The sequence below is a fragment of the Anopheles funestus genome, chromosome 3RL (genome assembly GCF_943734845.2).
Source record: "Anopheles funestus chromosome 3RL, idAnoFuneDA-416_04, whole genome shotgun sequence".
In the NCBI taxonomy this organism is placed as follows: domain Eukaryota; kingdom Metazoa; phylum Arthropoda; class Insecta; order Diptera; family Culicidae; genus Anopheles; species Anopheles funestus.
This window is the reverse complement of record NC_064599.1, coordinates 54,159,764-54,182,778: the sequence shown is the minus strand read 5'-3', so window position 1 is coordinate 54,182,778 and position 23,015 is coordinate 54,159,764. Positions and strand designations below refer to the sequence as shown.

At 40.9% G+C, this 23,015-nt stretch overlaps 1 protein-coding gene across 4 annotated transcripts; it reads left to right on the top strand.

Annotated features, from left to right (window-relative positions):
• Positions 1-734: 734 nt before the first annotated feature.
• Positions 735-23,015, top strand: LOC125768788 (ras-related protein Rab6). Of its 4 annotated transcripts, none has more exons than XM_049436892.1 (7): positions 735-967; positions 1,528-1,991; positions 4,110-4,168; positions 15,152-15,311; positions 19,273-19,478; positions 19,558-19,624; positions 21,197-23,015. In XM_049436892.1, the coding sequence occupies exons 2-7, from the start codon at positions 1,922-1,924 to the stop codon at positions 21,265-21,267; spliced, it is 633 nt and encodes a 210-aa protein (XP_049292849.1). In that variant the 5' UTR covers positions 735-967; positions 1,528-1,921; the 3' UTR covers positions 21,268-23,015. The 4 variants fall into 4 exon arrangements, with proteins under 4 accessions (XP_049292849.1, XP_049292851.1, XP_049292850.1 ...); XM_049436894.1 differs by having other exon boundaries at positions 735-1,115; XM_049436893.1 differs by having other exon boundaries at positions 735-1,234.

Here is a 23,015-nt window from a genome sequence, read left to right as displayed (position 1 = left end):
ATGTTCCGTTGCTGTTGGCTAGCCGTGTTAAAACCACCCGTGTTTACCAAAATTGAAAAGGTAAACAAATCTTATTTACAAAAAATATTTCACGTCGCATGACCAACACCCCCGACAGTGTTCCAAAACTTAGCGTGCCATATGTCAGGGTTGCAGCAAACCCTTAGGGGGGGGACTACAAAAATCTTTTACCAAATTTTCTTTTCATTGCACAATTCTATCGGTTATTGTACAACTCAGCTGAAGATCTTTATAACATTTTCATCATCTTCTGCACCGAATATAATGCAATGCACCGAAGGAGAGGTTCCATTTTGGTGAAAAGCGACGAACGTGGAACTTCAACGCTGGTTAAGAGGAACCCTGAAGCTTTGTGCCGTGCGTTTCTGGAAGCCATAGTCTGTTTTCGGGAATAGTTTGTGATTTTTCGTTTCTCTATTTCATTTCTCATTATTGAACGACGAAAAGTAACATACAGGATAAAGTAAACAAGCTTGGAATGTGAAAAACTTATTGTGTTGTGAGTTGCAGCGTGTAGACAGTGTATAAGCATGATTTTTTTCCTATTTCAATTCGTTTGAAATTCATAAAACACTTTCGGTTGCTCATTTCCCGATTATAAAATACCGCATTTTTTAGGTAAATTAAACCAAATGAAATTAATTTTTATTGCACAATGTGTCATGATGATGTCCGCTGGCCCCTACCTCGGTTTAACGTCAACACTGGAGAAAGCTGTCAAAAAAGTGTAATGTCACCAGATTTTTGTCGAAAACGCGAATGCAAGTTTTTCCGATACGCTGAAACAACTAGGAGCAGCATCAGCACAGTGCAGCAACACCAGCAGCAGCCCGTTTATTTTATTGATCCACAGCGACGCCCGTCTGCCGTGCCGCAACCGTGGGATAAAATCGGGCCCACTAGGTGCATCCAACAAGCGGAAATCGAAAACGCAGTGCAGTGTGTGGTAAAATATCCTGGGCGTATCGCCGAATCGGTTTTTTGATTCGCTGCTGCCGTCATCATCGTCGTCGTCATTGTCGTGCGTGACTGGGAGGGTGTGTTTGTGCACGCGTGCTACTAGTGTACGTGCGTATCGGTCGTGGCCGCAAACGGTAAAACATTCCAAGCGCTTTTCCCTTCGCGATACAGTGCATACCGTAATCTGGCGATTGTTTCTGTGTTCACAAACGTGTGCATTTGTATGTGTATGCGTGCGCTGGTGTGTGTGTGGGTCAGTTTCTTCAACCTTCTTTTCGTCCGTGTAACATCCGAGCGGTCACCCGCGGGACGATTGGCATTGGTACCGATATCTGCGTGGCCTTTCTACGCACACAGTGCAACGGTATTGGTCCAGTCGGGTATCTAACGGAAGAAGGGTAGGCCGACCGGGTGTTTCCGTCGTGTCAGCTGAAACGCATCGCGACAGCCAACGCAGCAATCCGGAGTGCGAAGACCCGGGTTTTTGCTCCATTCCTTTTTCGGACCCCAAGCATAGGTTTTATTTTTTGTTTAATTTGGAAACAGGTCATTTTCGCCCCGTGCGTACCGGAAGCACCTGATACCCCTTGCGGATAAGGTTGTTTCCTCTGTGTTGGGATACGTTAGGAAGGAGAGCGTAAAAGAAAAGTACGACCCGCGGTCGTCGATCGTGTGCTCCAGTTCCAGTGGAAAGTGTGTGGTACGTGATCACGGTTGTTTTTCCCCGTGGAAAACGGGTTGGTGAAGAAGAGCGTGAGAGTGCGTCTCGTGTGGCCGCAGTAGTTTGTGTGTGGAATCGGTGTAGCCGTGTGAGATCCCACGAGTGTTTCTGTGTGCCCTGCAACAACACCGTTGTTCCAAGTGGAACGTACACGAGGGAAAGAAAGCAGGTGAAGAAAAGCCAACAACCACTCCAAAACCTCCCCCCGCTCGTCACACGATGTCGTCATCCGGCGATTTTGGAAATCCGCTGCGGAAGTTTAAGCTCGTCTTTCTCGGCGAACAGAGCGGTAAGCAATCGAGTTAAAACTTAACAGCTATCAAGTGTTTTTTTTTGTTTCTCTTTCCTATTTTTCTCTCATTGCCCCGAACCGGTGTGCGTTTGTTGTGTGTGGGAACGATGGAAATCCGTTAACTTCTGCTGCTGTATACACCCTCGAGAAGTTTTGCCTTTTTTCCGCACTCCAAAACAAGGGAGGCTTTGGCGATCGTGGTGTAACCAGGCAATCCACCCGAGTCGGAAATGAAGATGCGTAGCAAACGGAACAAAGCATTCCCGTTTTGCAGTACGTGAGAAACGTGAATGTTTGTGCGGAATCGTGGCGAAATAGAATGATCTCCTTTGTGGAACGGAAACCTCTGAAATGCCACAACTAATTAGCCATTATTCAATCAACAAATGGAGACGCATTTATGATCCATTTCCAGCACGGCAAAAGTGTACGGCGCGGGAGAATGGGACTGACACATGAAACATGCGATATTTATTGGAAGATTTTTCCACCCAGGAAGAATTGGCCGTTTCACCATTGAAAAAGGTGAAGAAAATATATCTTCCTGTCCGCTACTTGGAAAAACGGTTTAGTAAAATGAATCTCGAACCACGGGAGAATAGTAGGCCGTGACCTCATCTAGCCCGTTGAAGGTGAAGTACGATCGGCCGGCATGCGATTGAGCTTCAAAGAAACAAAAAAACCCATCCTCCGAAAGGAAAACCACGTCCTGAGAATTAGATTTATTATTCATCATTGTGTCCATTTGGATCACCGCGATTCACACGGCAAAAAAAAGGATGATAAAGAAAGCTTTCCAAGCTTTGTGCGATAAAAACTCGCCGTCGCAGACGAGGCACGCAAGCACGAATCAGGGGAAAAAACACATCGAAACTTCACCAATGGAATCCTCACCGTTTGTTGTTCTTTTAGGTGGGGAGAGGCTAGGTGCTTTTTCCTTTACGCTTCCCCCACCGACAGACAAAAGAAAACCACTGGTTCCCACCGAGAAAATCTAATTCACTTATCACAAGAAACATCTGACTTGACTTTTCTGCCGGTGTATTATTTTTGGGGCGATGCTGGAGCTTAATCCAACCCTCCCAACACACACACACACACACACACAAACACCCAAGGGTTGCGTTTGCAAACGAGTGTGCGTGAGGGAACGAGTATTTTGTACTCAAGTTTCCTTTTGAGCCACTTTATTCCTACCGTTTTTTTCATTCTTACTGTTCTGCTTTTAATCCGTGTTACTTTCTTTTTCTATACCGTTTGTTTGTACATGCTTCGCCGATTTTTTCTTTTTTTTTTGCACCCACAACTGTGTGCTTTCTTTGCTAGATTCTTGAGGGAGAATTTTCTCGTCTCACGGTTAGTGATGGTGGCTCACGTACAATGTACCCATAAAGGGACATAACAAAAAAAAGACGAATCAGACAGCGTGAATCATACGATCTCCCCAGAGACACCCACCACAAGGTAGGATCGAAAGAAGTGTGTTTGTGTGGAAGTTGGGGACAGTCAAGGCTACCGTTGACAACAGTCGGGTGTACCAACGACACAGCAACAACAACAACAACCGTACAACATTTTTACCATGTCACACGGTACGGATTTCTAGCCAAAAGCAATGAAAAATTGCTCACGAAAATCACCACCACCAGCCAACCAACCAGCCAACATTTTACGGTGTGATGCCGGGCCCTGAAAATGGGTACTCCACTTTTCACAAAATTTCTTCCCCATTCGCCCTTCCCATTCAATCCCCTTTTTAAGCAACCCCCAACCCGGGTCGGCTGGTGGTGCATAATCAAATTATGCGATACATCATCCCTGGTTTCTCCATCTCACACACGTGTATGAGGAAAACTGTGCGTGTTTGTGTGTTGGTTATATGTGTTTTCTTTTTCTCTCCTATTTTTACTACATTGTATGTTTTTTTTTTCTTTTCCTTTCATGACTCTCACGGTACGGATTTATGCTACTATTGATGCCGGTTCAACCAACAACAAAAAAAAACACCACCTAAAACCGATGATGATGCTATTCACGGTCTGCTGGATGCATCCGTCGCGTGCCACTTCCACCACCAAACAACTCTGCTTAACATCCCCCATTCCCATCCGACAGTGGGCAAAACATCGCTAATCACCAGGTTTATGTACGACAGCTTCGACAACACATACCAGGTAAGTTCACCACCAGAACCAAAGGGGGTAGCACGGGAAATGCTGGAGAGAGTAGAGATTGAGGGAAGGGGGGAAAAAGGCGTAAAGGTATGACCTCGGGCTCTGGGCAGGGATAACAGAATTACGTCCTATACCGGTGCTGCTGCTCACCGAAGATCGGATATCTCGTCATGATTCATACGAACGAATGAAATCCAGCAAAAGAGACAACGAATTTTTGCAGTACCCTATCGAATATTGGTTCGCCCCATTGCTTCTAGTGGGTGTGTGATGGTTGTGGTCAACCTAAACCCCCCCCCCCCCCCTCCCAAAATCCACAATTTGTTGACCGTTATTAGTCATGCGACCTTTCCATGTCCCTTACGTACACGACCATATTTTTTGAGGTTTGGTTAAAAAAAAAGTTTGATGGCATTTTGTCATCCATCAATTGCAGCTGGTTCTGATTTTGGGTCAGATTGGCAGATGACTAGCTTTTTTTTACAGTCTTTTTTATTGTTTCTCGTTCGTGTGAGTTATTTTACATACTTTTGGTTTTACGCCGTACGGTTGTTTCTCTTTTAGAATGTATCTCTTATTGTGTTGTTTATTTGATGTTGTGTTCTTAAAAGCAAAAACATTGCGTTGTAAATTAATAATAAAAAATATAAATTAAATGCAAATTGCTATTTATTTTAACTCTTTTCTACTATGTTTAATAGACTAATAGAACTTATTCTACTGAATTAAAGTAATAAAAGCACCATTAGATAACAACATCAAACAAATTTACTAATTACATCATTTATTGTTGCTATGTTGAATAATCAATTAGCTAATGTTCTTTTTTATATATTCTAGACAAAAAGAAACACATTTTTATAAGAAATCCACAGCAACAGGACACAGAACAGATGTGGCAAATTGTTTTCCTTACGCTATCCAACAGTAGAACTATGGCAATCCATCATAATGCATACATTCATTTGTAAGAAAACTTCAGGCGAGATCCATTTCGGTGTCATATTTATACTTCTCCACACGTACATTGCCTGTTATCGGTAACACGGTAATCAATATTGGGAGGAGAATTGGGTTATAAAAATTGGACCTTTTATCACTTTCCGACATTCCGACTGCTGCCGTGTTGTGGCACCATTTCTGTGATGAGATGAGATCTCTCCAATGCTGCTGATGGTTCTTCCCACGCCAAACGGTCCGTAACTGGCGCCCCACCTTTGCCTTTGCAACACTTCATATTCTGGTGCAAATGTCACCGCCAACAGAGCAAGGCCATCGTGTGTAGAGCAAATGCCATAAAGTGTAATAGTTTTATATGAGGTACAGAAGTTTATGGTTAAAGCTCGTTCGACTCGAAAGGAAGGTGACGTCATGTTTATTTACTTATGTGGCGTCGGTAACCGCTGCTACTACAGCTTCAGTCAGTATGTAGATCTCCTTTTGAGCGTTTTATTTCGTTTTATAAAAATATAGGTTAAGCTCTTTGTTATACGTTGAGGTTTTAAAATTGGACTTTTTTAAAGCTTATAACGCTCTCTGTTCTTTATTTGATGTTTTTATTTTCTTTACAAATTTATTTTGGTTTCTTTACCAAAATAACCTTCAAGCAAACAAACTTTCGTAGGGTAAAGTTTTTGTCTGGAAGGACGAAACAAGTGTACGTGCCGGCAATCAAGCAAACAGGGGCAAAATTGTATTAAAACTTTCCCGTCGATGTTCTTTTTCAAATTGACTTTTAACCGTTAGTGCGAAGAGGCGAGGGTAGGATGATAAGAGCGAACTAAATTATCCACCTACAGCAGGTGCGTAATTAAGAGCAATCCAAACCATTCGATTTCTTTCGTTCTTCGAAAGAGAAGATGGAAAAAATAATGCAAAAAAAAACAAAATTTTCTAGCTTATGGTACTTTTCATAATTCATTTTTGCTCTTCGTACAATCTCACCGTGGCGAAGTTGATTCGTTTTTAATTTTTGTACGAAATAGAACAGCAAAGTTGCAATTCGTTCATCGTGCCAGAAGTGATCAGCGGTGTCAAACTTTTAGCTTTCACGAGCCCATGATATAAATGGTCCTTATTGTGCTTCTCAAACATTTAACAAAACTTTCTCGTTGAACTTTGTTTTATTTCCGTTTGACACGTATGAGAGCTTTCGACTCCACTTGACGAGCTTTCTGTCAAATTTGAATGTTCTTCATTCGTATTACCTGAATAAAATTGCGGGATATTTCAGTTAATTTTGTTAGAGACAAAGATAAAAAAAATTAAATGACCGAACAACATTTGTTTACCATAATTTTTTATCAAAATCACTTTAACAGATGCTTTAATCAAAGGAAAAAGCTCTCTCGGTTTGGAGATGATGAATCATGGATTCAGGATTCATTTCAAGTTACTGTGAAGTATGTAGAGGTATATGCAGAATGTTACGGAATTCATGGATGTAGTTTAACATGAAATGTATTATGTACAAATATTACTTTAACAAAACCCCCAAAAAGCATTATGCAAAATCGATTTCGCCTTGCAAAAGCTCGATAAAGGTGATTTTATACATAGCTTCATCCTGAAAAGCGTCAAGAAGTTCTCTTCTTAAAAAAAAAACTTCTACTTTTCATAGAAACAAATTGTGTATTTATTCTACAATTTGACCGCTATCCGCTTAAGGGGCCTTATCATACGAATGTTATTATTATTCTAAATATTCTGTACTTTTTTGTTGTTGTTGAAAGATAATAATTATTTTCAAATTTAATAATTTACCTTACACCGGAGGGAGCACGGTTCAAATTAAATTCCAGATGTCACCGTAAACAAGCAGCTCGGTTTCTGTCTCCAGTTCGGTCGTTCCCTATGGTGCCAGAATAAACAAGAAGACCGCGAAACTTGCGCAAATTAGTCGAGCAATTAATTACAACTTAACCTGATTACACTCTTCTCACGTAATATGTCCCGGTATGATGATGGACTGGCAGGCCCTTCTTCCTTGTCTCGGCATCATCCGTGTCGATTAGTGTAAATTAAAGGATTTCTTCATGCGGTAAATGACCGATGTCAGGCGGAGGAATAAACTGTCAATTTTGCTACGGGATGCTGATTGAGATCATGCTACAGTGTCATTGTACGCGATTTGATTTGTGAGTACTGTTGACTTGGTTGTGATCTGTAAGAGTCTTGTACCTATAGTAAGGTTATCTCTCTCACCGGAGATTAGATGTTTAGTTTGATGGAAAATGATGCTTTGATTCGTGTTGTATTTGAATAAACATCATCATTTCTTGTGATGAAAAAAAAGCAAGGGGAAAAGTAAAATATTTCTGTTCGATCAAGTAATACACCAATAAATCACTGCCACGTCGCATCCAAGGCCATGAAACGGATGACGAATTCTTCAGCACCTGTTGAAGGGCTGGCAGCGCATTTATTTGCTAGCTTTGATAAGAAACGGTGTGAAGGTTTAGTAAAAGTATTATTCAAAAGAAAAAGAGGCCAACTGATAACAGCAACCACCCCCCTGGAGGGGTTGCTGATTCATGGAACTCGTTAAATAATGTTCCTTGCCTCTTCAATTGCATTCGAATCACCCACCTTACGTTTCGCAGTCGGAGTGAGATATATTGCAGACGCCATTTAAAAACACTCGCGGTTAAACAATCGTAGCCAGAATACATGGTCCCTTCATTTTTGGACATTAACACAGGTACTTTATCATTTTACGCCAAGAGTGACAGGTTTTTGGTGGAAAGCACCAGTGAGTAATATATTCCTTAGACGGTTCCATTTTGGCTTTCATGATCGTATCGGAGGAATACGTAAGCTTCTTGACACGCGGCACACCACATAAGTGCCACGTCAGTAACCATCCATTTGTAATTCATTAGCACAACTTTTATCGTACGTCACCCACTGCTAGTTCATGGTTCCCGGTCCCGAAAGGTTCTTGAAACTTGGTTTGTGATTTTTATTTTTAACGATGGGTGTGCGTTCGTTTGCAATTTCAATTAGCATAATTCCACGAGCTCATGATGTAACCATTTTTTCGATCCTTTCTCTCTCTCTCTCTTTCTCTCTCTCTTTCTCTCTACTCCTATTCTAAGTTTTATCTCTTTCATTCGGCAAATACCAGACAGCACACGATTGTGAACGAATGAAGTAATTTGCTCTTGGAGCAAGAAATTGAATCCTGAATTATTCAAAATGTTTCCACCATCTTCTTCTCCGCGTGCGACGGCTAATAAACTTTAAGCTGTACCGCACAGCGCCAACGCCACCCGCGCACCTCTCTGATTCGGTCTGAAGCAACAACAAAAAAACATAAAACAAATCCCCATCAAAGCGAAATTAGAAGCTTGATGAGCTTTCATTTCATTTGATGTTTTTACCGACCTTGGCTTTATGTGTGCAGAACTTGAATGTAACTGCGGGTTCGGATTACTCGTGCAATGATTAAAAAGGAATGTTTGCGTTGCTTTTGCGTTCAATTTGTTTGCAATTAATACAGAGCTATTTATGTGGTGTTAAGTTCTTACTTACTATATTCTGCTTTTACTACCTTTCGTGTGATGCGGATTGCAGCATAAAGGGCGCAGGATTTCGCACCTACTCTTCCCTACCTGTGTGGATGGCGAATGGTGTACAACTTCGACACTGGAAAATCGAATTCGAATCTAATAAAACAACCGTAATCGAATCCAACGCTCTGGAATACACTACGGCGATCTAAAATCGAATCCGGAGTTGAACCCGCACAACGAATACCGAGATAAACTCGGAGTTGAATTCAAAGTTGAAACCGGAGTCAAATCAGCAGTTGATTCGGGTTGAAATCAATGTTGGATCCGGTGCCGAAAGCTTCAATAAATCCGGAGTCGACACCCCAACTTGTTTATAAAGTAACTCTCGGTGGTTGATACACAATTAGGAATTCATTCGGAGTCGACTGCGGAATTTCCCAAATTTGGATTCATCTTCTCACCCATAATCTAATGTAATAACAGAACCACTCGCTGCTCGCTGAAAGCGTTCGGAAAAGTTGTAACGCTTGTAAACAAATTTATCACACATCAGGTGAAAATTGTATCCTTCCCATTCTAATAGGAAGGATAAAAAATGGCGTTCACTTTTATTGATGCATGTGGAGCATATGGAGTAGAGTATGAATTTTTGATTTTTCTTTTGGTGCACGAGTTCTTTTTTGTGGTTAAACAATTCCCACCCATCAGTAGCTGTCGATTATTTTCCGTTCTATTTTTTGTTTTGTTTATGTGTATTGGTGTAACTCAAACCACAACAATAGTCCTTCCGGTTCTGCAATTTCAATTGCTATGTTTCGTTGTATTCCGGAATGGGAAAAAAAAGAAAATATACATTTTACAATATGTACTGCAAACGATTTTTCCTCGCGCACACACACACACACATACACTCCTGGCGCATAGACCGCTTCTTATCAAAGAACGGAAGCAAATGAACGAGAGTCCAAGAGCGATGTTGAGTTTTTTTTCGTTTTTTTTAGTGTCGAAAGAGAGTTAAAAAAATGTTTATAGCCACGCGCGCCATAAAGCCTAGCGATTCCGTTTCACTTTACGAGAAACGGACCGCTACCGGAACCAGGCGAAGCGTGCCTGGTTCGTGTATTCTTCGTGTTGTTCCCGTTCCACAAGAAGGATGGAAGTTTATTGGCAAACAATTTTCACTACATCAGCGTACCGATGTGCTAAACACACAACAAGGTACGGTGGATGTGGCGTCATCTCTGGGAGACTCTTATGTTTCGTATGAACTTTTGTTTGTTTTGTTGTGTTGCATGTATAATAATCATATTCTAGTTCTTTACTTTTAGCCATTCAACTGCTGCTATTGATAGAGGATTTATGTAAGGAGAGCAGTAATGGATGAAATGAAAACCTTCTCATCCCTCTCCCAGTGTCATGGCGCCGGAAGTTTCTGGTTTTTGGGACCATTCGGCAAACTGTGCTAATAACTTATTTTTATCCTTTCATCTCTGCGCCACATTACTTAGGAAGGTCTGGCACGCGTTCGCAAACAGCAACAAATAATGTGCTCCATCATCTGTCGTACACGCCACTGCATTACATTACATGACCCCACCCTTCCCTTGTGGGGAGGTGTGTTGTTCAATTCTTCTTTTGTTCCTTTGCCGTTCAACATCCGGGCAAACAACACCTTGCTTGAGAATACATAATGTGTTTGCCTGTACCTGGCATATACAGACGATCCATTTCTTTGCAGCGCTTTCCCATTTCACTTGCACGGGACGGTGAAACAAAAAGCTTTACCATGGACATTAAAAAACAAAAGCAACACCAGCCCAAATGAATTTTCCCTCTCTTCGCCATGTTTCCCCGTACATGCTTTCATTTTGATGTTCTGAATTATCCTCTCGTGTTTTTTCTTTTTGCTTTCTGGGAGAAAATTTCGGGAAAAACTTTAACGGACGTAAGAACGTAAATTATAATTCATCCGGAAACCAGCTCTTTAGCCGCAGGGGTGGAAGTAATTTTTCTCGACCTTTGAGCACAGCGTTGGTGTTGAAGGTAATTTTCCATGTCGGTGGGCTTTTTGGGTTTTCGTGCAAGCTAAACTCTGACCTCAGTGGAATGCGAAACGTGGGCTCCTTAATGTTAGCCAAATCAGTCTGTTTGATGGTGAAATATAAGCCTCAAACATTGTAAACTTTGAAAAAGTGGAGTTTAAAATTCATTCAATAATGCTTTCCAACCCGCAGGGTGGCATTGAATTTGCTGGGTACAGTTCCACGAAAACAGTTCTTTCGATTCGTAATCGATCTCCACCGCACAAGGCTGGGTGCTGGGTCGGTATACGGCACATTTTAGAACCATCACGCTTAACTTCCCTTTCGATCAGTACCGTCCTTCAGACAGTAAAGCGCCACCAAACCAACACAACTGCCACCTACGCGAAACATTTCATCATGTCTCGTTTTCCAGCCCTTTTCAGACCTCTCGTCTGGAAGGCAGTCCCAGAACCTGTCGGTGGAGTGTCCCCTGCACGAAGAGTGATGTGAAATTAGATCATTAAAATGTATGCGGAGACATGATGTCGCCCCACGCAAAGTGCAAACCATGACATCGACGTCGGCAACAGTATTTCAATGGGTGTATCCATCCATTCGCCGTTACTCACTTCCCGGCACGAGCGTGTGTGTGTCGGTGGGGAAGCAAGCGGAGATGGTTGATAGGGCGACACAAGGTTCCGGACATTTTAGCAGCTCAATTCAGTGTTTTCCTTTTTGCGCTCCCCGAAAGGCGACCTGCGATACAAACTCTTATGGCAATAGAACACCGGCATTGTATGTACCAGCGTTGGTGGGCTGCATTCGCACACGCGTTTAGTCTTATGTCATACATGTGTTAAATCACACAAAAGAATTGCTTTCAAAGGAGGTGCGGTTTAGAATTTCTATCCGACACCTTGCGCTATTCACAGTAGAGCGAGAAATTGAATACATCTTTTAGAACTACAAAAAGAAACAATTGGCGACAAAAGCGGCAGGCGAGCGCCATTTTGTATGCGTTCGCAATGGAATCGAACCATGATAGCATAGATGATTGATCAGCCCTAAAGGAATCAATTTGTCTGCAGGGAGTACCGAACCATAAAGTGTATCGGTGCCATTTCCGCCATCATTTGTCATTATAGATGTAAAGCGGAATTTGGCTGTATTTCATAAAGGGTTTTATGCATGAATAGCTACTAAAATAGCAGAGTTGTATAGATTTTTTTAGAGTTTTTTCTTAGATTTATTGCAGGGGTTACAATGTAGAATAAAAATATTCCAACAGTTTCGCTAGACATTTTTGGTTAGCTACAATTTTGTTTAGGGAAACAGGGTTTTAAACGACTTTATACAGAAGATCCATGAAATATTGATTTGTTCAAAGAGTAAATTGATACTTTCAGTTCTAGTATCGTACATCGCTGACAAGTTCGACAGACGTTGACATAATGCAGATCCCATCCGGAACATTTCCTTGCGAAAATCTTTGCAATAATTTGAAATCGTCAAGCAGATTTTTATTTGACAAACAGAGAATCGTTTGCGGCACTAATCTAATATGCGGCAAAAAATAGTTGGAAAGGTTCTTTTAACGACTTACAATTTGTTCTATATATTATCTTTAATATCGAATAATTACATTCGATTACATTATCAAGATCAATGTAATCAATTACATTTTTTATTATCTTATTGTTATGATATGATCGAATGATGAATAATTAATATAACATAACAATTATTTTTTTACTTTTTTTGCGAAGAATTTCTTTGGTTCTGATTACTGGTAGATATATTAAAGCATAAGAAAATTTGCATGTTAATGGAAATCGACCGGTACATGTACATAGAAAGATTGGACACCCAATGGTTCGCGGATCTTTTTACATTGTTTGGAAAGGTTCATACATCAAATCATGCACAAGCACCTTATAATTACCCAAAATATTTTTTTTAAACATAAGAATGGAAACAAAGATAAAATACATTGTAAGCAATTATTTACAATACATCAATAGTTCGGTGATCATGTCCATACTATCGTGGAAATCCCCCTATTTCAAGACCCGACAATTGAAGGAGATATTGCGCAATGAGAACCCTGTAAATTTAAACACAAAATGTTGTATAACATTTTTATATTCATTCTACCCACGTTCGTTACCTAATTGTGAACGAAATTTGTACAACACAACAGGTTCTAGCGTTTCAAAACAGAGAAGCTTATCGTATAATACCCACAGGATGTCCTTTCATTACGTTTGACCTAAATGTAGCTCCTGGTCTACTTCAGGAGTTCCCGCTACACCAGTAAAGTCGTTAAAAAGCATTTCGTTCCGTCACCGTTTGCTGTATTTTCGGTGGCCAGAATATTCGAGGTGTTATCGTTTTATTTATTCAGTTTATAACTTTGGAATGCATTCCACGGTCACGGTGTACGGTATCGTGTTCGAAAAATTGCAGCAACATGAAGAAGGTTTTTCTGTTGGTCGAAAAGCAGCAGTTTGCAGTTTTATGTATGTTTGTTTTTTTTTTATGCAACCCTCTCCCATTTACCTGCACAAACTCCACCACCCAAACTGAGGGGGTGAATGGCGGTTGCACGTGCACCGGAGGGATTTTCAAGTGTATTTCAAGTAGTGCCACCCGATGGGTTCAGACCGCTCTCGGCGCGCACAGCATTCTGAAGTGGTCCGTCGTCCGGTCCTTTGGCAGAGTGGCAATCCTTCCGGCGACGGGATCAAGTTTTACGTTGCAGCTTAACCTCTGGTAATCGGGGTGCTAAGGGGGGAGGGTGCCCAGTGGAGGAGGTGCACCATTACCTCGTCAAAAAACACATTTCGAGGACCGATCGGGTGGTTCTCGTTTGTGACGACCATTCAGCGAGCGAATCTCTCCTTTCCGAATAGCTGCCCGGAGGAACAATTTTCCAATTTTATTGCAGTCGCATGGAGCAATCGCACGTAGGAAGGCTCTCCGGTTATTTATATCTTTGAAATGGTTGCAAACGGTAGCAATGATAAAACTGGTAAACATGCTCATTAAACTTAACCCATTCTCATGTGCCAATGTTTGGTCGAATGTTTTGTTCATTAAAGTACTACAATATATGGACAAACAAAAGGACAGCATTCTTTTTTACAGTTTAAACACAAACTCTACTAGAATTTGTCGGATCTTTTCACAGCTCCCACAGCTAAAATAAAGCCGCTTCTATTAGACCGGTTTTATGATGATCTTTAAATATCCCCAACAGACCTATTGCTGTTATCTTCTCCTGACAAGTGCGTTCATTATTCTTAAGTTTTTCTTCTTCTCACCAGCAGCTTCCATTTCAAGGATAAACGCCCATACATCTAACCCCAAAGAACTGGCAAAGAGCTGACGCCCGTGTGTTACTCATTCATATTAGATGATCCATATTTATTTGTACGCTACCGGCGCCTTGAATTTTTCTCGACGTCTGGTCGGAAGCCGTCAATGGGAGCGAAGCAAAGGAAACCAAAAAAAAAGATACAACGAAACGAAAGCACCTCACCTTAATAGGATGGAGTCGACATAAAACGCACACTCACCACGTTTGAATTACGTTGAAGGTTACCTTCGTCTGGCACGAGAACACTGGGGGACACCCTGTACCGGTCGGTCAGCTGGTTACCACGGTTGGTTTGCAAGGCAATAATAGGGAACGCGCACCATCCGTATGATGACGCCATCGATTTGGTAGATTTATGCCGTTACAGCCCCGTCCGTTTATCGATCCAGGCTCTCGCTTGCAAAACAACATTGTCTGCTTCGAGACGGCTTACTTTACTCCCCGGGCTCCATAACGTAACAGTGTCGGTGTGTGGGAAGGAGTCGCCAAAGATCCGCAAGGTATCTGACTGACAGAAATGATACTTTAATAGTTCCCATCGGGGACCGTTCGAAAGGTTAAGAAAGCAGAGACTTATGTATATCTTCTGCTTCTTTCCAGCAGATAGAGGAAAAAGTTGGAAAGCGAAAATAGAGCATCCTGGGCGGGTGCGCTCTTGTGCAACAGAGCAAATATCGGGCATGGTTTCTGTGGGCATCAGGCGGAAATGAGATATTCACCATCCTACTCTGACTATGCTGTCGGTTGAAGTGTTGTCATAATTGGCTTCGTATCGTTGGAGCGATTGATTGAACTACTTCATGTACGCATGTTTCCCATAAACTTAACACACGACATCATCGTGATATGGGCGTTGGTTGTCCTAAGGTCTTCATCTTCTGGATTGCATTCACTTGACTTGCTGTGTGATAAATACTGTCGGAAGAGAACACAACGTTAAGCGTATACATCTTATCGATGCTTCTATCTCAATCATGCATCCACTTTAGCTTGTGGTGGGATGAACATAAAACATCTTCCATTTTACTAACGTACGTTCCTATTTTTTCTCTCTACCTCTCTGCAGGCCACGATCGGTATAGACTTCCTCTCGAAAACGATGTATCTAGAGGATCGAACAGTGAGATTACAGCTGTGGGACACTGCCGGTCAGGAACGGTTCCGGTCGCTGATACCATCCTACATTCGTGATTCAACCGTAGCAGTAGTGGTGTACGACATTACAAGTAAGTATATACCATCATTTTTTTTATACTGCTCAAACCTAATGAAACGACTTTTACATATGTGAACAGATTTAGTACCACGAGCCCCCGTTCATGACCCCTCATCATGACCGAAGATGGGTTGCATGATTTGGATCTTTATTCCGGACCATAAATCATACCAACCATCATGCATTTTTTGGGCAGTGCAGCTACATCACAAAAGATATGTAGGTCTCGTATGCCAACCAGCATAATAACCACCCTTGGGTCCCGACAAGGTAGAAGATGACGTGCGTTACAAAGGCCTTCCCCATACATAATTCCGGTGACCTTTTCCGTCTGGGTTTGCCGACATTAAGCAGCACCCGTAACATTCGCTTGCCCGGTTTGACATTTTCTTTGGTTTGATTATGTTCACTGTTCTCTGGAGGGTTTTTTTTGCCTGGATTCGGTGAAAGAAAATTCACCCACTTGTTGTTGTTTACCGTGCAATTACACGGTCCGTGTGTACACATTGCTGCCAGCAGCAGGCAGCAGGTACATTTTGGGTGGGGATCGTTGCTTGTTCTGCTTTCTGCACTTTGGTCACTTCTTTTTGTAATGTTACCGTAACCTGTCACAACTTCGTTCTTCGGTGGATGTGGATTGAAAAATACCCTAGCGAGTAATTGCCAAACAAATCTGGATCGGCTCGCCCGGCGGTGAAGCCGTTGGCGCTTCTTATCTATCAGTGACACCAATTAGTTACGGTTTCGAGTGCGCTGTCGTAACTTTATTACCAACAGGTTGAACTGAATTCAACCAAGTGAATGTTTTTGGTATGGAGAAAAAATATTTCATAGAGTTAGCTAATATGTTTTCCCGATAGATTAATTTGCTCGTGTTTTCAAATATTTTAAACGGTTAATATATCATCATCATTTGGTATAATTTTCACTTGTAACAAAATACCTATCGAGTTCGTAGATATATTTTAGGGTCATTAATCTATCTCTATCTCGTATTAATCTAATTTAATAATCACCTTAAGAACGGCCTGACCGTATCAAGATTTGTTTTACCACGTAGCTGGATAGTCAGTGCATGCCTCGGGGAGACGGTCCGGATGAGATTTGATCGCCAGTCTTGCCGTGTGGACCGGTGCCGTTTATCAGATACACTACCGGGCCGCCCCAACTGACCTTTTTTATCTTTGGAAAACTTTAACTCCATCATCGATTGGCTATACAAAGCTGCTTAGGTGTTAGTTAGGATAAAATCTCATTCCATAAGATCTGGGTTTTAAAATCTCCACGGAATCATGCGACCAACTTATCCTGGATGAATTTTTCTATATAACTGACTATTATATAGAATTAGAATTAATTAAAATAATTAATAATAGAATTTCCAAAGAATCAAACAACCAAAATTAGAGTTTTATCCTTAAATCTTTAAAGCCTTTTATCCTTAGAGGATTAAATCCTTAAATTATCCATGTGTTGTATGTGATAAACCGGCCGCGGTTCCACACAACTGGACCTGATATCAAATCCCATCCGGACCGTCCCCCCTAACACGGACTGACTATCTGACCAAATGGTAAAAATAAGTCTTAAGGCCAGCCGGTATGGCCGTTCTTAAGAAGCAAATAAAAGAACAATTTTCTATGTACAGTGGAGGGCCGATTATCCAGGTACACCTTGTCCGGCTGTCCCATTACCCATGCAGCTCAAAAATGACAGTTCCGAAGGCAAATTGACATATTTACTGCAAACCGGTGATGGCAATAAATAAAAAAAAATGATGGCAGAAATAAAAATCTCAATAGGAAATAATACAATTTGCTCAAGTTCGAACAAATAGAACAGATTTATTTTGCAATGTGCACCTAAGAAAATTAACATCTACCTAGCATGAGAAAAAAATCTACCCATTACACACTAAACACTAATATTTATCAATAAAAAGAGTTGTGCCTAATATCCGTTATATTCGCTTATCCGGCAAGGGCTGAGTCCCGATGAGCACGGATAATAGGCGTTCCACTGTACATGGATTTGAATAATTAATTTAAAACTGTATATAATAGAATGTTTCGAATAAGAAAAAGATGTATGAAAAGAGCATCTTGACACACACAATTGACACAATTTGTGTTACTATTCACGCCTAATGTGTCTTCTCTTCTCATCCCCCTCCTTTTATTAACCTGTTGAACCAAATGTTCCATATCAATACTGCGTCAATATATCTGTTTGATTTTCACACCCTTTTAGGCACTCGATCGGCAGCATACAGTTTTATTAAATTTATTTTTCCACCCCTGTGCGCCGGTACCCGCAGTGATTGAAAGTGAAACATTTATCCACGCGGGACACGTGTGTGTGTGTGTGTGTGTGTGTGGGAAAGGCAATATTCAAAACTTATCACGGCTGCCACGGCTCATCGATGATAAAAAAAATCGAGCACACACGGACCCCCGATTCAATTAGTGTGTGACTCAATCCGTCACGCGTCAGCAACGGTCAATTTGTGAGGTTTGTACACCTTCGCCATGCTAGTCTCTCCGCCGTTGTGTAACCTCCGCACCCAGTTCGGTTCAGGCTGACCAGAGTGTCTTTGTTTTTATGACTTGCCATTTCTTCCCCCACGCGCAATTTAACGCATGCTGTTTGTTTCTATTGCTTTCGGATCTGATTTAGATTGTGGTGGGAAATAGGCGAAACGTACGATACGGGAGGAGGGAGACTGGGCCGAGAATAAAAAGAAATGGTCTGGAATCGAAGAAGAACCACAAAATGATTACGCGTTTTCTTGTTGTGTACTGCTGTGCCAAGGTGGTGAACCGTGTGCAATTTTTTTTATAGCTTAAAATGCACACACCGCCAGTCGGACACTATTCGTGTTGAATCAAATGGTCAAATTTGGGGGCGAAAAACGATAGCACGATTCGTCCTGACGCAACGCTGAATGATGCACTAAGTTCACTGCTGCAGTGCGGCGTTCAGTCGCTTTCGCTTCGTTTGGTTTTTGGGTTTTTGAATCGATTTCCGTTTCCGCCAGCGGTTACGTCCGTGATTTTTCCAATCACATGCACTGAACGTGTGAACGCACCCCTGTAGGGATGAAGGTTTGAGAGGCACATTTAAATTGTGATAGAAAATCATCCCGCAGCCGTAGTGACAGTCTTGATCGACCAGGCGCCTCCATCTAGATGATATCAGCAGACCACAGATGGTCCATTTGGTGGACTAATAGTACGACTATGCCACTCTTGATGCAGCTAATGCAAATGTGGGAATGGGTCGAATGAATGAAATGATAATGAAAACTGCCTTCCCTTTTTACGCGTTTTTGTTATGGGTTTTCTTCTCTATCGCGTACCATGTTGTTGACCAAGAGAGTTAGTATTAGCTCCGGTTCCCTTTAATGAACGCAGAATGAATGATTTTCTTGTGGTCTATATTTTGCTATTGATGAAAAACCAGTTAAGGGATAGTTTCGATTTCTTATTGACAATAATTACAAGGACACAGAACACGGCCGTAATCGATTTTTTAACATGTGGATTAGCGTGTACACCCTTTGTTTAATTAATCGTGACTCAGTAAAAGAATCGGAATGAAAGTCATTTGATACGAGTGAGAACTACTGATTAAGCGATAGCTTAATCGTAGTCAATATGTAATAAAATTAAATAACGAAAAAAAAAATACATTATTACAAAGTAGAGAAAAATTTTTTTTTAAAAAAGATTTAATATATTAAGTTTTATAAAAAAAAAAGTTTTTTCTAATCTGGACTGTATCCCTCTTAAGGTTTTAGTGCCACATAAGAGGAACGAGTTTTACAAACTGTATTTTGTAAATTAAATAGATCCTTATTCCAAAAATTTCAACTTTATTAAATACTCACTATTATAAACAATTTACTATTTCATATTATTATTATTGATCTTTTCTTTTTTCTCATCTCTTTCATTCTTTTTTTACTAAAGATGCAAATTCATTTCATCAAACATCGAAATGGATCGACGACGTGCGAACGGAGCGTGGTAGCGACGTGATTATAATGCTAGTGGGAAACAAAACCGATCTTTCCGACAAGCGTCAGGTGTCGACGGAAGAGGGCGAGCGAAAAGCGAAAGAACTGAATGTAATGTTTATCGAGACTAGTGCGAAAGCCGGCTATAACGTTAAGCAGGTATGGTTTGATATCTCGCTACATTTAGCGTGGATTAACTAACAGATTATTCATAAATTGTTTTTCATTATTTTTGCAGCTTTTCCGAAGAGTGGCCGCCGCCCTGCCAGGCATGGACTCAACCGAGAACAAACCGCCAGAAGACAGTATCCTTTTTTCGGAACGAAAATGTCATTTATTCTTTCATTGCAGATTTAACCTTGCGACATGTTCTATTATTTAGTACAACATTTATCACAGTAGATGGTTGGAATATATTTCTTTCCAATTGATTCTTTTGCACATTTGATGCTTTTTGCAAACGCAATGTTTCGATCACATAAAACATGCTTAGTTTAAGTTTCATTTGCTTTTGTTTTGTTGTGTTTTTTTCCTTAACATTATATTTTCTTCCCTCTCCTTTACCATCAGTGCACGAGGTTGTGCTGAAAGATTCACCGAACGAAACAAAAGACCCGGAAGGTGGCTGTGCATGCTGAAACAATCAACTTCCCCATTTATCTACAGCTGCAGAATGTCCAACCACTGCAGCCGACAACAGCAGCAACAGCTATTGCAGCATTATGTTATTACCCGTTACTACTACTGACTACTACTATTACTACCGCAATTACTACTATTACGGCTAATATAACGACTGCAAGGACGGTGTTTACTATTACGATGATTATTTCTGCTTTATTTTGATGTAAGGCCGGCGACTGATTGGCTGAACTATATAGAGACAAAAGATGGTTGTACCTAGACGTTGACCGGACGTGCGCATTCTGTGTCGTATGTGTGTGTATGTTTGTATTTTGTGTTTTTGTTACACCGATTTTTCGACCTATTTATTTGTAGCAGAACAACAGAAGAATCGGAACGAAACAGGCGCAAGCATTATTATTTCCAAGTTAGCATCAACTATTAGTAAGTGAGCTGGTTCACAAATATTAATAACAACAGGTGCTGTGGTTTTGTTTTTGAATTAAAGAACTTTATTGAACTGCCTTATTTGGTCGCTTTTCAGCACCATTGATGTTCAGTTTAATTTTTATTCCATTTATAGTTTTTTGAATGTCGCTCCATTTTTCTTTGCGTAATTATATGAATGAACGGAACAGTTTTTCTTTTCTATCGGATGTAACGTTCCACGGTCGATCGGATTTGTAACAACCGCGTACGGATGATATATGATGAATGTAATGTTAACGATAAAAAGCAGCAAAATGATTGTACATTAATGTTCCCATCCTGCAAACTTATATAATGTATTGTTTTTTTTTTAATTATTATTATTATTTTATTTGCTTTGCACCACATGTTAACCGCAGAACCGAGAACCCATAACACTCACAAATATTCCGAAAAGACTCCGAAAACATATCCGCTGACATATATAAAGCAAGGACGCATCCCTAGACACCGAGACACGGACGATTGATGTGTAAGATTATACTGTTAACGGTAACTCGTACAGGAAGGACGTACACTACCAATGGGGACACTTACTTTACTCTTACTTATTAACGTTTTTAAGCATAAGTTGTTAGAGAAGTAATAAATGCGAAAAAAAATCCTTAAACTTTTGACTTTTTTGCGGATTTTTGTTTTTTTTCTTTCCCATCCTTTGTACTTGTTTCCGACAAAAGTCCAATTCGTACGAAAACCCTCACTAACACTGTACTAATGCTCCTTAACCAAAGCGAAACCCCCATCACTAACTGTTGCCTTTTCAGCTGTCGATTTGCAAACTCAACCATCGAACTCTGGCGATCAGCAAGATTCGGAAGGTGGCTGCATGTGTTAAGCCTTCATGCCTGCCATAAAGCAACAGAACCCCCGGATGAGAGGAAACAAACTGATACTTCTAATTGTAGAGCGTAACAATTTGGCCGTCGGCTGAACGAACGAAGGAAGCAGCGAAAACAGGAAGCAAAACGACGGTATCGGTAGCTGCAAAGATGGAACGTTGGGTTTTGTTTCAGTCGTCCCCAAAACATTACACATCCCCCCAACACGAGCAGTTGTGGGTACGCTGTGAGCAAACATTTTAGTTTTTAGGCGTTTGTTTTCCCTTCTACGCTGCCCGACCGAAGGGTTGTGGTGCAAGTGGACGCTTTTATGCTTAAAACAACACAAAAGCACAGCTACTAAATCAGGAACAGGAAGGGAGCTATGTGCTATTGTGACTACTATTGTCTGCAATCATGTGTAGAAGCGTGTAGAACAAGGCAAGAGTGAGAATAGAGAGTGCGCAAGAGAGAGAGAGAGAGAGAGAGAGAGAGAGAGAGAGAGAGAGAGATGGAAACACAGCAAAGAAAACTGCTGCAAAGGGCTAGTAGAAAATGGCTTATTGGTGCAAAGGTGCAAACAAAAATGTAACATGGAAAGAAAGCAAGACAAAACGCAAAGCGAACGATTCAATTAGCTAGTGTAGAAGAGGAAATGCAACTACACATAAAAATAAAACACATGCCAATATGACGAGAGAAAGGAAACGAGAAAGGTCTCGGTGTAAAAAGGAGGAAAATGTCGCCAAGATGAAGGAATGGTTGAACTAGAGTAAAATGGTTTAATACGCTGTACGTTTCTGTCTCATAAGTTCATATAGAGAATACTAGTCCTTACCTGTCAGTTGGAATGTATTAATTTTTCAGCAGCTTAGTTCCATTCCACGTCTTTCCTCTTCTGTCTGTTTGTTGAACTACTGAAAAGGACTATGTTATGTATGATTCCGACACCAGCTCTCAAAGATTTTACGTTTGATTTCCTTTTGTCTCTCCTTTAAATACCGATCGTTGCTTATCGTGTAAAAGAAATGTGAAGCAAACAAACTATAATGTGCATGCCAACAATGTTCCACTGCCTAAACCCATCATCAACGAATGTGAAGTGCATGCTCCTTCATCCATTCATTATCAAACGCACGGTAGGGACTCGCCTAGCACCCCAGGTTATGCTAAGCGCGGAATTAGGAAATTAGCAATTGAATCGGGAAATGGGTAGGGCACACAGTAATCATAAATACAGAACCTAACCTAACCTAACGATGTCAAACAGTGCGCTAAACATTCGTTTACACCATGTTAAATGCTGCTTAAAGTGAGCTTTTAAGGTTGACAGGTATCATCAGGTGGTACGGTGGCGAACGAAGGAAACGATGATTTAGGAACTGCAGCGTGAATATTAGATAACATATTAAAAAGTAACATACAAGTAAAATGAAACCAACACAACAACCGCAACCGAAAATATGCACTCACACAGAACACAGACACAAGAACTGAATGGAGGGGAAAACGGATCATCAATACTATCCTCGCACATTTAAGCTGTAGGAACAGTGCCAGTGAAAAGCTACTCGTGGAGAAGCATGGTACGACGTAACCAAATACGGAAAGTCTCTATTATCTTCAAATATTAAATCTAAACCAATTATTACTTAAAACAAAACGACAGCAGCTAATGTTAAACACAAAAATAACACGCGAAAGCGAATAGCACGGACATGCACGTTCGTGAAGGAGGATTGAGTTTTTTTTCATTTGCTTACTG

What these genes read in the sequence shown, in the direction of transcription:
- LOC125768788 (XM_049436892.1), top strand. Translation starts at nt 1,922, where the DNA reads ATGTCGTCATCCGGCGATTTTGGAAATCCGCTGCGGAAGTTTAAGCTC. An exon ending in AGTGGTGTACGACATTACAA is followed by an intron (nt 15,312 to 19,272) that starts GTAAGTATATAC and finishes TTTTTACTAAAG; the next exon opens with ATGCAAATTCATTTCATCAA. An exon ending in CCGGCTATAACGTTAAGCAG is followed by an intron (nt 19,479 to 19,557) that starts GTATGGTTTGAT and finishes TTATTTTTGCAG; the next exon opens with CTTTTCCGAAGAGTGGCCGC.